Source organism: Pygocentrus nattereri, chromosome 16 (genome assembly GCF_015220715.1).
Source record: "Pygocentrus nattereri isolate fPygNat1 chromosome 16, fPygNat1.pri, whole genome shotgun sequence".
Lineage (NCBI taxonomy): Eukaryota > Metazoa > Chordata > Actinopteri > Characiformes > Serrasalmidae > Pygocentrus > Pygocentrus nattereri.
Genome location: NC_051226.1, coordinates 13,835,790 through 13,853,141, shown reverse-complemented (window position 1 = coordinate 13,853,141; position 17,352 = coordinate 13,835,790). Strand labels below are relative to the sequence as shown.

General features: G+C 37.3%; 1 protein-coding gene across 10 annotated transcripts in view; it reads left to right on the top strand.

Annotated features, from left to right (window-relative positions):
* Positions 1 to 17,352, top strand: part of nedd4l (NEDD4 like E3 ubiquitin protein ligase) — a 132,465-nt gene that overhangs the window by 107,085 nt on the left and 8,028 nt on the right. For 6 of the 10 annotated variants that reach the window (XM_037545982.1, XM_037545989.1, XM_037545988.1 and 3 more), the window contains 6 exons: positions 2,796 to 2,873; positions 6,504 to 6,518; positions 9,030 to 9,084; positions 11,423 to 11,481; positions 12,480 to 12,545; positions 13,756 to 13,985. In XM_037545982.1, coding sequence (XP_037401879.1) covers positions 2,796 to 2,873; positions 6,504 to 6,518; positions 9,030 to 9,084; positions 11,423 to 11,481; positions 12,480 to 12,545; positions 13,756 to 13,985 — 503 coding nt within the window. The remainder of the gene's footprint in view (positions 1 to 2,795; positions 2,874 to 6,503; positions 6,519 to 9,029; positions 9,085 to 11,422; positions 11,482 to 12,479; positions 12,546 to 13,755; positions 13,986 to 17,352) is intronic. The other 4 variants (XM_037545991.1, XM_037545990.1, XM_037545984.1 and 1 more) reach the window with 1 other exon arrangement.

The following is a 17,352-nucleotide window of genomic DNA, read 5'->3' as shown; positions in this document are numbered from 1 at the left end:
GTAAACATTTTTCAATCTTTAAACTTATTGTTTCAAAATGTCACATTCACTGCTAATCTGTGCAGTGCATATTTGCAACAACAGCCTGTTTTAAGTCCTTTGTTTTTTGGGGTGTCACACACACATGCATCTGCTTCTATGCTCCTATTCAGCCTACAGCAGTTTGTGCTGAAGTTAGTAAGGATGTTTTAGCCTAGACTGACATCCACCTGATACCCAGTGACATTGTTCAGCTGTTAAACCAGCATAAAATGCTGGGTCAAATTACAGAGGAATAAAAGAATTAATGCTTTCAGGTTCTGTAACATAGCATTGTTAGTTATATTTGCATATAAAAATATATCATTTTTGTTTGCTTTAGATTATTTTTCCATGTATATGTACTATATTGCAACTACAGTTTCTTTAAGTAGCCTGATTTTGCACATTACCCTCATCCAAAAAATACCCCTTAGATTGTTTTTAATTTTATTTTTAAAAGCGTTTATTAAAAGTGCTGTAATTTTGGAGGTCATGTTGCTGACTGTATGTTTCTCCCTGTAGGACATTAGTGTTTGAGCAGTACTTGTGAAGGACCATGCGATGTGAAGGGCTTTAATTAAAGGGCACATATAATGGGGAAAAAACATATTTTCCTAGCTTTTTCAAAATAAAAGTTCAATGTAGTACAGCAACAAGAGGTTTCAAGTCATGCTGTTCTCTCCGCAGTCTATCAAGAGTCCATATTTGCAAAAACAGCCTGTTTTGAATTCATTTTATCTAACAAAAAAATGCATTTACATACATCCACATATTCAACTCACAGCTTGAAGTTGAAGAAGGACTACTTTAGGACTACATAGACTACTTTTTGAATGAGCCTCAAAATAAGCAAATCGGTGCAGAGATCATTTACACATCTTAGTCTTAAATGCACAGTAACAGAAACAGCCTGTTGAATTCTAAGGTAAAAAGAAAGCTTGGAAAATGTCATTTAAAAATGAGTTACGAATTAGGATTTTGGTACATAAAACCTCACAAATGTTGTACATGGACCTCAGTGGGAGAATAAAATTCATGAAAAACATACGATATGGTCCCTTTAACTGACACCCATCCAATACAGTGTTTCTATCAAGCTGTTTTACCCGCAGAACATGCTGGGTGAGATAGATGAAGAATGAATCCATCAGCTTCTGTATTATATCATTGTTGTAATAGTTATTACAGCATATAAATAATTTTTTTTGTTTTATTTAAAGAGATTTTATTAGTCATGCATATGTATTGTATTGTATTATATTATATTCTATTATATTATATTATATTATATTGTGACAGTTTGGCATTGTTTGATTATATGGTAGAGCATTTGAGCAATACTTTCAGAGAACCATGTTCAGTGAAGTGCTTTATTTAAATAATATATATCATGGAAAATATATTTTTTTTGCTTGATGTAGCATATAAACACTGCTAAAGTTTTTAAATGTACCATATACTACCTGTTACATACAGACTGTGTATGGAAATGTAAGCATTGAAAACAGCCCTTTTTGAATTAAATGTTGTTATTATGTCACAAAATCCAACCTATTTATCTGCTTAGAGTATATAGTACATTATCCACATTCCCAGTGAAGCTCTTAGCAGTGTTTCAGGCTGGACTGCTTTTCGAATGAGGCGCAGCCAATCAGAACAGAGCTCAATTACATATACTAGCCTTAAAGGCACAATAACAAAAACTGCCTGTTTAAGTGTAAGGGTTAAAGTGCTCATGTAAAAATGAATTGTAGCTGCTTTTGGTACATAAGACCACACAAGTCATAAGTGAGCATCAGGGAAAGAAATAAAATGCAATGAAAATGGAATAATGGCCCTTTAGAAATAAGTTTTTAAAGAAAAGAGAAATCATCTGATATTCAAGATTTCTGCGCTTGTATCTGAAAAGAAAATAGGGGATTCTTCTGTCTTTCAAAGGCCTTTTATTCCCTGAGCCATGAATTTCTCTCAGGTGGTGAATGTTTGTTTTTTTTTTTTTTTTTTTCCTGATCTAAAAGTTAGCACAAGCTGGCACACCCTTAACCTTACTTCTACCTACACACCCGGTCAGCAGGAGAACACCCTGTTAGCTGAGGGGTTTAACTGCAGTGTTAGTGTGCCCCCTGCTGTCTGACTGTGGTACTGAAGCTGTTTATTCTCCTCCTCCTGTCCTCCCCCCTCTTTCTCTTTCTCTCTTCTGCTCTCTTTCCCCTCATACAAACCCGTCTTTGTTACACTCTGTTCCACACAGATGCCGTCTTTGTCCTGGAGGTCTGTTGAGTTTGCAGTGCTTTTTATTGACTAGATGAAAAATTTAGTTTTATTTCATGAACTTGATTCTTACCATATGCATTAGTGTAGAAAATGTGTTTCCTCATGACTATTTGCTTTATTTGGTCTTACACTTTGTACGTAATTGGGTTGTGACATAGAAACAGACGGGGGGTGTATGTGTGCGTGTGTGTGTTTTAAATAAAGATTTTCTATCAGAAATCAGGACTTATTAGTTAGTTTAAGCTTAAATTAAGCAGCCTTTTCCCCCAGACAGTGCTTTCTGTATTAGAACACACAATTGCCCCTGTATTCTGGGCCTTTGGGGAGAAGCAGTGCATCATGGGATTGGGCAGTGAATGGTGTTTTCTATTGAAGGAGAGTAAAGGCTGGGGGCATCTTGGGATTGCGTCAGTTAATCTCTCTCTCTCTCTCTCTCTCTCTCTCTCTCTCTCTCTCTCTCTCTCTCTCTCTCTCTCTCTCTCTCTCTCTCTCTCTCTCAGGAGGATCCTCGTTTGAAGTACCCTGTTCACATGAGGACTAAAGGACCACTGGACCCAGGTGACCTCGGCCCACTTCCCGTGAGTATTTAATGAACTACGTTACCCACAGTGCACGAGTGCTCACTCAGGACATTCATATAGATCCACTTATGGGCTTCTCAGTTTTTGAGCATGCCTGCACTGTCCACAATGAACTACAAATGAGTGATTATGAATGGATCCTCAATCCCCTGAACGAATCAACACACGAGAGGTAAACAGGATTAGGTGTTTGACAGTTTAAAGTATTCATTCAAAATCTTTCTTTCATAAAGACTCGTGACTAATGACACCAGAAAGCAGCAGATGAATAAAAGTCCATCTGTGTAAAGTGCTGTACTCTGAAGTGCTGTATTAGGAGTATACATTAGCGCAATAATGCAGGGGAGGAGTCAGCTCTAAACAGTAGACGTGGGAATCTCGACACACATCGTAATTTGGTACAAAAAGGTTCTTGTTGCATCTCGGTTTGTGGTTTCTGTCGCCTACATTGTGTTCAGTCATCTTGTTTTTGTCATTAAAAAGTAATGCTTGCTTTGTTGAACCTGAATGTACAAACACTGTATGCACTCATTTCATCTGTAGGCCTGTTTCATCTAATAGCTTTGAACTTCTTTAAAAAATAGTTTTAGTATTTGTGTGATGCATATTATATAGCTTATAGAATTAATTTTTTGGCAGAAATATTAAGTACTCATGAAATATTTCATTAGAAAAGGAAGAATATGGACAAGAACCCCTACTATAGAGTACAACCAGGTCATAAGTTGTCATTTCATAAGCTTTTTTTTTTTTGTCAACATGCGCATATATTGCTGTGCATAAAGCAGAAACTATTTTATAAGAAGGCTTTGTATCCAAATAACACCACTACACCATCTGCTAACTATCACTCGTGTTTTCTCTTGTTAGCACCAAGCTAATGCTGCTGTACCCAGGCTGGTTTAATACAAGTTATAACAGTTTTAGCCAAAATGGGGACACTTGAAGCTTGTAACAGACATTCAGCTGGCATGTTACAGTTGTATGGTTAATCATTTCTTAAAGCAAAGCTCTGAATATTACTGGATTAGCCTATTAGCATGTTGGCATTTTGATGAGGTGGTTGTTACAAAGCTGCTTTCTTGCATAGGGTGATGTTTCCTGTTGTTTCAGGCCTTTCTTGTTTTTTGTGACCGGGCTGTGCTAAGGCGTTTGATTTATAAAGTCTATCTGCTTTCGGCATTTTACAGTAGCCTAAACAGAGGCCAGAACACGGGGAAACTGATTGTTTCATCAGTCGATATAGAATCTTTCACAACAGACTGGTAATACAAAAAAAAATTGATTATTATTTACCCACCCCAAGAAACATGCGCACACACACACATTTGCTGCTACGGCTTAAAGATGAATCTTTATAGTATTGAAATTGCTGTTTAAAGAAGTGCAGTTTTCAGGTTGCAGGAGCTGCAGTTTTATAGCCTATATTATCATTAAAGTTGTCTTAACAGATGTCATTTAATCTAATAGCACAGACTTTGTAAATTGCTTATACATGAGTTAAACCAATCATAAGCAGTTAAATATCCATAATAATAATATCAACAATAATTCATAGAACACTTTTCATACCAGTTGCTCAAAGTGCTTTACAGAGAGGTGATAAAGAACATAGTACAGTAATTGAAATTAAAGTTGAGTTTCATTTTCTGTTATTATTTGTAGAATTTAGTAACAAATGTGTACAGTTACAGTACAGGTCTAAGCAAAAAAGAGCTTAATTTACAGAAAATTATGGCAATTACAATTGTAGTTGCAGCTGGTCATAAAGATCACTTTTTCCCGAATTCTTTCTGCTCTACTTGCTGCATAAACTAAAATAGTATATTACTGTGTTGAAAGAACTTCATTCTTTTGAATCCATAAAGTGTCGTGGTTACAGTGTAGTAAATAATTGACTTTGGTTGGACTACTTCAAAACCTTGATTCATCAAAACACTTTTGATTGGTCAGGACGCTCACAGCAGACCGTAAGAGCACTGTGATTGGTTTGAGGACTCATCGGCATATTGTGGCCTTCTGTGATAACATAGAGAGAAAAAAAACATTATTGCAACAGTATTGCAAAGACCAGTACCACAACTATAACAATGAACAGTTAGCAAAAGAAAAAAACATCAGGGTTTCTGTAAAATAGTTTTTATCTTCCTGAATGAAAATTCCATTTTTTTTTCTTCAGGAACTAATAAGAATTAATAGAAACGAGCACATGGGCAACAGAACCATTTTAATCCATCATCCAGTACTCACACTGCCCTCTGAATCAATGCAAGAGCACATACAGTTCTTTGGCTATTTTCAGTGAAGGCTGATCTGGGGTCGCTACTTGTCTCTTTTGTGTCAGGCTCACAGAGTCTGACAGGCTGTTTATGTCCTCGGACTTCTTTCACCTTTAAATGCCAGTTTTTCTAATGACGGCTGTTTAAAGCCTTGGTCAGGAAACACCTCCTCAGCAAAGGTCACAGTGTGAAACTGACAGGTCTTTTTTCATGGATCTGAGCACTGAAATCTGCATAAATCATAAATATGCATTTGAATTGTTCGATCTGTGCATCTTTAATAACACTGTCTGATTCTTCCCTCCTTCTCTTCTTACATTCAATAACTTTGCATTTTAATTTGATGGATTTCTATGACCCTTTCAGGTTTTATTTCAGACCACGATTTATTTTTCTTTCCCTTTTTCTTTTCCCCCCCTTATCCCTCTGCCGTGAGCGCTCTGCTTAGTCCTGCTCACCCTGTAACCTTCACTTTAATCTTCCTTCAGCTCTTTTAGCATCACTTTTTTGCTCTCATACACTACTGTTCAAAAGTCTGGAATCACTTGTTCTATTAAGAAATATAAAAGGAAGAAATATATACATAATGCTTTATACAGTTTATAACAACAAGATGTGAAGTTGAAGTAAATAAGTAATATACTGTAAATATCTGTTTATAGTGATGTCAAGTTTTTTACCTCTTGGTTCTACCTTTATTCTAGTTTTTATGTTTATATGTTTATGTTTATATTTTATGTTTAATTTTATTATAACATCTAACAAGATCATTCTGGATATTAACTTCTTTCTGGATTTTTTTTTTTTTTTTTCAGAATTCTGTCCTGCATCTTAATTTTATTATAATGTAATTCTTTTTATACATTTTATTATATTTGTTTCAACACATTAATTTTGTTACAACTTTATTTTGCATATTATATATATATATATATATATATATATATATATATATATATATATATATATATATATATATATATATATATTATAAAAAATCTAATGATCATTCTGGATGTTAATCATTTTAACTTTATCATATATTGTCGTGTACCCGTAGTTCAGGGTGTTACTTGTATTCTGAAGTTTATTATGGTTTAATTCTGGATAATAATGTTAAGAACATCTGAAGCCTGTGCAGTTCTGCAGGACTAACATTAGATAATTTATACAGATTTTTACATTATTGAAGTGTTGATTCCAGGCGTTTGGCCGGTGGTGTTCACTCGGTGCTTTTTTTCAAAAGTCTGCTTGTGTGTGTGTTTCTGTGTGTGCGTGCGTGTGTGCGATCTTCTCTTTGCTCTCTTTGGCATGGCGTTGGGGGAAACGTGTCGTGTTTTGCTGGCAGAATCTTCCAGAGGAGGTCGGTCCTCTCTCTGTCTGCCCGTTTACCTGCCTGCCTGCTGGACTTTCCTCATATTCTTCCTCCCCCCTCTTCTTCCTTCCCTAATGTCATGGACAATTGTCTCTCTACCAGCCCTTTTTATCTACAGTACTGTCCAAAAGTCCGAGGCCATCTGATAAAATTCTTTAAAGCTGTTTATCTGGACAGTATTTGCCTTTTGAAAAACACTAACATAATAAATGCAGACATTCATACAGTGCATATCAACAACATCTGAACTGTCCATGCTTCTACACACTTAACACACTTTTCGTCTTTCTGATTAGTTTAAATGGGATTTTTTTTCCCAGTTTCCCATTTCGGTCCTTCACCATGGAAACTGTTAAATCAGTTTAATCAAAAGTTAAATCATTTCTGCTGATGGAATTGAAGAAAGCCATGCAGTTGCTGTGAGCTGCTTTACCAAAACCTTTTATACTACTTTTTGTATTACTTTTTATTATATTAATGTTTACTTGTATTTATTCTTGTTTGTAGTGTTTAATCAAAGCCCTGATAAACAGTTTAGACGGTTTTCTTGGCTGGTCTAAGACGTCTGCACTAAAGCTAAAGTGCTGTATTGGTGCTTCATCTTTTCTCTCCTCCTTACCACATCTTTCATTCTTTTATGCTGTCTTTCTCTTTCCTTTCAGTCTTCCGACTCTCTCTACATTTTGTCCATATTCCCTACCTTCCCCTTTATTTGTCCTTACACTCTGCTGCTGTTGATTTTTATTTTTTATTTATTTATGTATTTAGCCTTTTTCTTTCTCTCTCTCTCTCTCTCTCTCTCTCTCTCTCTCTCTCTCTCTCTCTCTCTCTCTCTCTCTCTCTCTCTCTCTCTCTTTGTTTTCAAATGACTCAACTGGCATGCAGTGTAATTAACAATTGTTGTCATAGCAATGGGAGGAATGCTCTGTACTAATAGTGTCAGTAATATTGTTGGGGGAAAAATGTGTGTGTGTGTGTGTGTGTATGTATATGCATATATATAAGTACACTCGCACTCCTGTATGTGTGTATCTATACACTCATGTATGCACAGTGTGTATGTTGTTTCTCTGTCCAGCCTGTTTAAGCTAATATACACTTTCTTAGACATTTATTAAAATTTTACATTAGAAATATATATTTTTCACTTCAACACATGAAAACATAAGGTGTACACTTCAGGTAAAAGGACCTACTGGACCTTTATTTATATAAAAAAAAATTTTATATTAGTCGCAAAAAAAATACAGTTACATATTTTCTCCAAATGAACTGTGTAAAAAAAAAAAATACTATTTTAATGTCGTGCAAAAGGAAAAAAATAAGTAATATTCCTATGAATAAACAGACACGCAAAAGCTGTAAATTTGCTGATACATGCTTGATGAAATTAAGGATTTAAATGTTCATAATCTTCTAGATGATGTATGTTCATATTTTCAGGTAAAAAGGCGCAATGTTTATAAATAAAATAAAAAAAAGGTCATGGGGTGAATTTTGAGTTTTACGTTATGTTTGTCACGTCATCTTCTGTGAGTTTTCCTGTAGACCTGGAGTTTCCCCATTAACTGATTATTCAAGTGCATGTAAACGCGATGATCACATTACTGACCAAATCTGTTTTTCTGCAGTTATTGGATTATTAAGTACATGTAAACACACTCATGGACTTTTTTTACTTTGTCATATAATTATGAATATAAACCATCTTTATAACACATCCCAGCCAGCACTGCTAACAGTGGTTTACTTTCACTGTCATGTACTAAGTTTAGCTGAAACATGTAACGTTTCTAAGACTGCATGCTGGGAACTGTGCTAAGCGACCACTGATGGACAGAAACACAAAAGTGAATGCAAAATTTTGGATTCTGTCAAACCGAGGAGGCTGAGGGATGCAGTGCTGCACTAAAGACTATTACGTGACGTGACGAATAACATCTCACATCACAGCTAGGTCAAGGCTGGAATGCCCCTTCATGTAGTCATGCATTAATGTTTTTCCATAATCATCATTGGTGACAATGAATGCTCATTGCAGTTGCATGCGTGCGTGCGTGCGTGTGTGTGTGTTTGTGTCATGCATGTTTGTGAAATCCAATCAGTCATCATTGGGAGTAATCACCACTGTCGTCATCATCATCACTGTTAAAATGTATTTCTTTTTCTTATTTTATTCTCGTCATTTTCTTTCTCATCATATTCTCATCAGTCTCTCTCTCTCTCTCTCTCTCTCTCTCTCTCTCTCTCTCTCTCTCTCTCTCTCTCTCTCTCTCTCTCTCTGTCTCTTTCTTTCTCTATCTTTCTCTATCTTTCTCTTGTTCACCCCCCCCCCCACCAGAAGCAGCCTCAGTCTGGATCTCCGTGTGTGTGGTGTGCTGTGGGTGGTTGCTGTGACTGTGTGGGTGTGTTACGTACCACTGCTGGTGTGTTGGCTTAGTCATTTCTCTAACCGTTCATCTCCCTCTGTATTTTCTCTCTCTCTCTCTTTATATCCAGCCTGGGTGGGAGGAGCGAGTGCACGCAGATGGAAGAACCTTTTACATCGACCACAGTAAGACCAAACTTTTCACTTTGCCATTTAAGTGTCACAAACAGATAAAGGTTAAAGCACAGCTAAAACCAGTAGAGAGGACTGAATTCTTTTCACTGTCATACAGTGTCAGAACATACAGTCTCTGTTTGGGATTACTGAGCAACTCAACACAGTTTGACGCAAGTGTGTTTAAGCTATATTCGCCTCATAGCTGCAGTGCAAACTTTGGACACCAAGCATGTATTGGCTGCTCCAGTATATCAAATATATAGATGAAAGGAGAAAATTGTCTGTAATTGATGATGCATATCGATTCAGAATATTTGGAGCAATACTGACGCTTCCCACAGTATAGATTCTGTTGATATTAGATGCACTTTCTGCTCAGTTTCTTTTAAGCGAGGTGGTCTAAACTCTGCAGCCCCACTGCCTTATGCACCCTGCTGCTATTCAGAATGTGATGGTGCAAGACCCCAGAGTGGTGCAGTCGTCTAAGCTTTGGCCCTACTGTGATGAGTTTGCTCCCTGGTGATGGCACAGCCATCCATGTCTGGAAGTCCAAGAGATCATAATTGCCCTTGCTCTTTCTGGGCTGGTCCCATCAATCAGCTAGCCCAAAGCAGTTGAGTTATTAGGTGATGTAACAGAAGTGATAGAATTGAATTCTTGTCGAATTGTGTTGAGCTAACCACTGATGTTGCGTTAGCATCAGCTTAATGAATATTATTAGCTGGCTTCATCTGTCTCATTTAGACCTTTACTGAAACTCACATTTTGTTAAACCCATGCTAACACAATTATTTACACTGGGACTGGGAGTCATTATTTATCTGATAAGAGAAGCCAAATATGTCAAAATTATCCAAGTATTCCTTATAATTATTACAATAAAGCATGCCCATTGGTGACACATTCAGATGCATACACAACTTGTATAATCTGTTAAAGAAAAGTGTTAACAAATAGAAGGGAGCAGCTGCACATAAGCCTAAGGTCATGTCCAAATGTGGCATGTCTTTGCTCCCCTCTTTCTCCCTTCTGTCTTTGCTAATCAGTAAGTATATACTTACTGCAGACACCTAAAAGGATTTGCTACTCTTGTCTTACATGTAGACAGCCAGGCTTACTAGTTAAAAAGCATGTGCTTGGATGCAAGTTCTCTGTAAATTGTGCCACTAAAATTGCTAACTTTATAAACCTGACAGACACACACACACACACACACACACACACACACACGCGTGCACACACACAGAGATTTGAGAATGTTCTATAACTGCAGCATTAAACACTGTAGTAGTCCATTCTGTCCAATCAATAATTGTGTTTTAGCATACCTGAGCTTACAGATCAAACTACAAATGTTAAACTCTGCCATGTCAGCTGTGTTCTGCACAGGTTGAGCACACAAGTGATACCTTCTGCTTTAGCGGTATTCTCAGTACAGTATTCTCAGTACAGTGCAGTATTTGTGTCTAATTGAATGAATGAAGTTATAGGCGTTACGTCCCACATGTCTTATGCCTGAAGCCGTTTCTTACATCATGTTCAGGTATTTCTCACTCTTTTCCACATTTGTGTGTTTAAGCAAAATATGTGAAGAGTTTCATTCCAAAATGCTGACCATTCATAATAATTTTGTATGTGGTATAATGAAAATTTTGTATAATGAAAATCATCCTTTTATTTTCCCAGTGAAAGTGATATTGATCATAATGTAGCATTGATATTTCTTTTATGTGTAAACCCACCCACAAACAAAACATTTTGTCCCACTTCTGTCTGCAGTCCCATATGGTTTAGTGCGTTTAGTGCATCACAACAGAACTTTCTGCATAACTTTCTGCATTAGTCACAACAGAAAATGACTGTCATTTGTCTTTATTTAGCTTTCTTGAGCTTTACTGACTGTCTGGAGGCTTCACTGTTTCTGTTGCCTGCAAGAAAGCAATTCACATGCTTATGTGATTGCTTTACTTCTATTTACAAAATTCCAAAGTTTAAAACTTCTGTTTGCAACAAGTCCAGTCATTTTTGGTATTTGTTAGATTTTAGTTTCAGATTATTATTATTTAGGGATTTTCATTTTATTTTGACTGTTAATTATTTTGCAGGATTTCTCTACATGTATGTGTTGTCCCACTGGGCTGGCTAACAGCCCACTCCCACACATGACACTGAAAATTAGCCCTGTGCCTCAAGATATTGTGGTGGGTCCCAAAGGAATGCAGACCCCTATTTGAGAGCATGAGTGCTGGTGTAACACCAGCTGCAAAAGTTCTCCCTGTAAAACACAAAAGTCAGATAAACTTAAAATAATAAAAAAAACAGTAAAAATTTCCTTTTTCCTTTTAAGACACCAAGAACACCCAGTGGGAAGACCCTCGTCTACAGAGTCCTGCCATCACTGGACCTGTAAGTTCATCGTCAGCATCATCTCTCTCTCGCTCTCGCTCTCGCTCTCGCTCGCTCTCTCGCTCGCTCTCTCGCTCTCTCTCGCGCTCTCTCTCGCTCTCTCTCTCGCTCTCTCTCTCGCTCTCTCTCGCTCTCTCTCTCCCTCACTACCGTCTGTCCCTCCCTCAATCTTCTGGGATCCTTGTGTTTTGACCTAAATATCACCAGATTCCATTGCGTTTACAGTTTAGTTTTGATTTTTAGCCATGAAATATTTGGAGGGCATATAGACAGAAACTAATTTAATATGATTGTACAATTTTTATATGTTTTTCAGTTGTGTTTGTCATAAATTAAAGCTTTCAATAAAAACAGATTGGCCTGCATTATTCCGACCAAATAAATGTACTTTTCTTGTGTTGTATGAACACCTTATCAAAACGCGCACAGAACAACCTATCAGGACCTTTGATTGGTCAGAATGAACAGAGCACACAGTTAAAAGACAGTAGCTGTGTCCTAAAGCCAGGCTGCAGCTGAGGTGGTGCGGGTCCTCGGTAGGACTGTTCTAGTAAAACTCCTCCTTGGAAGCCTATTGGTCAAACAAATTTTTCGAGGCTGCCTGGTGACATCACCAGAGCAGCACGAAACTTGTGAGGGAACTGGTGAAAGATGATGCATTGAGTTTGTGGCTTTTTCATTTCTTCGCGGAAATGCAGATGTTCTCATGTGGTACAATAAACTACAAATATACAAATAGTTCTAAATAAAATGCAATTTATGGACATCTGCTATGACATAGCAGCCGAGAAATGCTACCTAGGATTTGGAATGCATTTTATGATTGGTTTGGCTCATTGGCATATTGCAGGCTTCTGTTATCCATGTCGCAAAGACCTCTATCATGATCAACAAACTGTACGTGCAGTCCTGTGCTGCTTCCTGTCTTTGATTTAAGGAAGGTGAGTTCAGAGTTTGCAGTTGAGTCAGTGTTGTTTTTCCTCTGCTTCTCTCCACAGGCTGTTCCCTACTCCAGAGAGTTCAAGCAGAAGTATGACTACTTCAGAAAGAAGTTAAAGAAGCCGGTACGATTTTAAGCCCTAACAGTCGATTCTGCTGCAATTAGCACGGTTTATTCCAGGATGCCGTAATTTATTCTGTGTTAAAATGACAGAGAAACGTGTAAGTGTTTTGTATTCAGCGTTAATATCTTTCTCACACAGCATAAACACACACTCGGTTAGGATTTGTGTGAGTTTTTGAATGTGTCGCTTAGGAGAGGCTGGATCATGGAGACTTTAACCTTCTCCATGTTGTTTTTTGCTGGTTGTCGGTAATAAAATTATAATCCTGTTTACAACATGATTATATTCAAAAACGCAAATATGCCATATCAGGCCAGAGTTTATGGTGGTGTCTAAAGCTGAAAAGATATTAAGTCTCATTAAAATTGAGAACCAGATTAATATCAGATTAGTCTGATATTTGCCTGTTCAGAGATTTTTTTCAGAGATAATTTTGGGTCATTTCTGTTGGTACTTTTATCATGAAGTTTATACATTGTGTAAAGGGCAACAGATATTTTCAAATTATGTCAAAAAATGAAAAAATGGCAAAAATTGAGATGCAAAGTTTTGTTCCAACAGCAGCGATATGTTTATTCGATATTGTTAATGAATGTTTTATTTATATATTTATACAGTCAACCTAGAATTCAAGGATATATATATATGGGATAATGGGTTAAGAAAAGGAGACTAACTTGACCACAATTGAGACACTGTGTCAGATCAGATATTTCAAGTGGGCTGTTACCACTTTAAAGTGGTTCCATTACCACTACATTTAAAATATGCTTTTAATGGCTTTCAGATCGGATCAGGACTTTCCTGGTAATTGAAGGATACTATTACATCTGAAGGATACTATTGCATAAAATTCTCTCTGTCTCTCTTTTTCTCTCTCTCTCTCTTTTTCTCTCTCTTTCTCTCTCTCTCTCTCTCTCTCTCTCTCTTTCTCTCTCTCTCTTTCTCTTTCTCTCTCTCTCTCTCTCTCTCTTTCTCTCTCTCTTTCTCTCTCTCTTTCTCTCTCTCTCTCTCTCTCTCTCTCTCTCTCTCTCTCTCTCTCTCTCTCTCTCTCTCTCTTTCTCTCTCTCTCTCTTTCTCTCTCTCTTTTTCTCTCTCTCTTTCTCTCTCTCTTTCTCTCTTTCTCTCTCTCTCTTTCTCTCTTTCTCTCTCTCTTTCTCTCTCTCTTTCTCTCTCTCTCTCTTTCTCTCTTTCTCTCTTTCTCTCTCAGGCTGATATTCCTAACCGGTTTGAGATGAAGCTCCACCGGGGGAATATTTTCGAAGAATCGTACAGGCGGATAATGTCTCTGAAGAGGCCGGATGTGCTGAAGGCTCGTCTATGGATCGAGTTTGAGTCAGAGAAGGGGTTAGATTATGGAGGTGTGGCCAGAGAGTGGTTCTTTCTCCTCTCCAAGGAGATGTTTAACCCTTATTATGGACTGTTTGAATACTCAGCCACGTAAGTGTCAGATCCCTACACTATTCTTAAATCCAAAGAACACAGTACACGTTCAGGTTTTAATGTGCCTTCTGTTACTGTTTTTAGCTATGCACCATTTTTTTGTCCATTGTCATAAATAAAGTGTCAGGCAGTGTCAACCCTCGTAGGCAAATCTGTTCGAGATATCAACTCAATGCTGTGATGATTCAGGATTGCAGTTTGCACAATGCTAGTTAGAGGGCATTAGCTGCATTAGCCTCATAGCTCCAGTCAGAAACTAAAGTAGCAAACTTCAGATACCAAACATGCCTTAGCTGACAATTTTGGGTAGGGAGAAAATTGAGTTTATTGCCAGACTGTTGCTTTAAAAGTACGATTTAATAGGGAATTTCACAGATTTTTTTAAAATTGCATAATTATATGAATAAGATAAACAATAATCAAAACAAATCAGTCAGAGTGGTTTGATGTGACATTCGTCAATCCAGAGAAACGTAGCCTGTCAGAATTGTTCACAGTGGTGCTGAGCTTAGTGCCTTTACAAGCTCCTTCACAGAAAGCTAAGGCATGAATGTGGTTATGAATATGCTGTCCAATACAGATACATTTTATACAGGTTTTGAGATGATTTTTGCCTAAAACATATTTATTTTAAAATCCATTCATGGCGGAGAGATGCATGCAGGGCATTGTAAGGCAATACAGTCCCTGAAATGATTATTTCAGATTTACCGCTATTTTACGATCATTAGCATTACATATAATGACTCAGAAGACAGCTGAGGATTCACTGGTGGTTTTGGTTAATAAATAAACTTGCTACACGGCATACGTGTAGACACATCACCACCACTCTGAAGAAATCAGTCAGTAATTTTCCATTTCACATCAAACCACTCTGAATAACTTTATATAAATCTCATTGATTGCATTATGAAGAAGTTCAGAAAAACTGGTGTAATTCAGCTTTAACAATACATTTTAGTATAGTTTTAAGGTAGAGATACAGCAGGAAGGTGTGTTTACATATTTTGAAGTGGTATTGGGGTAATGTAGCATCTCCAGTCATTCACAGCAGTGGTTCTGGCTTGTTTATCAGTAGTCATGTGCTGTTAGCTGTTGGTTTTAGTGAGCAGAGACAGAAGCTATGAATCAACATGACGTGGGCTGGCTGAAGTGATGGCTGAGCACTTATATTCCATTCCTGCTTCTGAAATATGATTGACTGAGCTTACATGCACATATTCACATAACTGAATTCTGAATTAAAGGGCTATTTTTAAATTTATGCTTAATTAAACTGTTAAGATGTAAACAGTCATTCAGAGTGGTTGGATGTAAATTGCACCGTTCTAGAGAAGAGTCAAAATTGTTTGCAGTGGTGTTGATGAGAACCAGAAGTCTTGAGTTGAAAGCCTCTAAAATCTACATCAAAATTTTATATGAGAAGTTCCAAATACACACACAGTATGTTTTCCTTTTTTCAGATTTTCCATTATTTCACTATTATCAACATTACATATAAAAACTCGTGCAGGTTCCCTGGTCATTTTGAACTGTAAATTTAATTGCTATTATGTTGTAGACCTGGGGCCGTATTACAGAAACCTTGTATCTTTTTAGCTCAAGTTAAGATCTGACAGGTCAAGATTTTCCACAAATTTGTGTTAAAGAAGCAAATCTTATCTGGCCTGGTAGCGGCTTGGGGTCTCTGGGAATGAGCTGGAGGTAGTTGCGGGGGACAGGGTCATCTGGGATTCTCTGCTCTCCCAACTGCTACCGTGACCCTATCTGGATTAAGCGGTTAAGGACGACGATGATGATGATGATGATCTTAATTTAGGAATCAGCATCTGAGCTTATTTATTATTAGTTATGTAGCAACCGACCATACACGCAGAGATGAAACATAAACATGTAATCAAAATAATCAAGTTAGATAGTTAGCCAGACAGCTAGAAAGCCACTGTTACTGATGTTAAAAAAAAATAAATAAATAAAAAGGTCGAACAAAACTAAAGTGCCTTTAATGATTTGAAATGTTGGCAGCGCTTCGCACTGTTTAGCAGAGCGTCATTGCTCTCCAGTTTGTTTCCCAAACGCTATCCTTATTCCTCCTAATAAACAGACACACATTGAGCTCTGTCTCTTCATTATTATACACAATCACTGTAAAATTATATCTGATGAGTTTTCATCAATATAAACACATGAAGGTGATATGAGGAGACAGTGGAAATTAAAGACTGTTAGAAAGAAACCTCACAAGTCAAACTACGTTTTTCAAACTAGGTAAATGTAACGTCATTATGCTAGTCATACTGAACTGTGCTGCTGGTCATCGCACAAAACAATAGAAACAGACGGTTAAAACAGAAGTTAAGACACCTCAGGGTTGTCTTAATGTTTGGATAGAATATCGGAAATTATGCCTAGATAGGATGTTTCTGTAATACTGTTTTCTTACTGAAGTTAGGATAAGAGTATGAAATTGTGCTTCTGTCCTAAATTCAGTCCTAAGTGAGGTTGGAATGGTGACTAAAGAGATAAGATTTCAGAATTAAGAAGTTACACAGAAGAAGTAATACAGACCCTGGTTCTTATCACCAGCACTGTAATGAATCCAAAAGAATCTCTAGAATGGACCTTTCACATCAAACTACTCTGAATGTCATTGTTTGCATCTCAACGATTGAATTAAAGTCAACACTGTGAAAAATATTTTTTAAAAACCGCCTCAAGTGGTCCATTACTATATTTTCTTTTCGACTAATGTAACCAGAGGGTCTAATGTTGATGTTACTTGTTCAGTGGCTGCTCTTCTTGTGCCATTTATTTTCTTCCTGAAGTTTGGCCAAAGCAGCTGCTGCTAACCCAGTTTTCTACGTCTGGGCTATATTTAGGCCAGTGTTTTTGAAGTTGTAGCAGTATTTCATCTGTTAGCCGAGGGGGAAACGTCTGAGGAATGAATAATGTACGCTTTACTCTCAGTGATGTTCTTCTAGTACTTTTCATTCTTGCTATTCAGATGCTCTGCTTTATGTAAGAGCACTGGAGACAGACGCCACATGCTGCTGTCGGGTTCTCTCACTTTCCCTCCCTCCCTTCATCCATCCTTCTCTTTCCATCCGTCACTTTCCTCCCTCATCCATCTCACTCATTTTTTTTTTCTCTACTCTGCTTCATTTCTCTCATTTGTCCTCATTTTCTGAGCCTGGCTGGTTGGCTGGCTGGGTTAATGCAGGTCTGCTGAGAGTAAATTGTGGCTTCCACTTTGAAACTTTTCCACATTGCGATTCAGGTATTTCCTAATTTATGTAGGGTGATATTTCCTTCTCAGCCTTTAGATGCAATCAGAAATGCCCCTGTGTTTACTGCTTTTCAT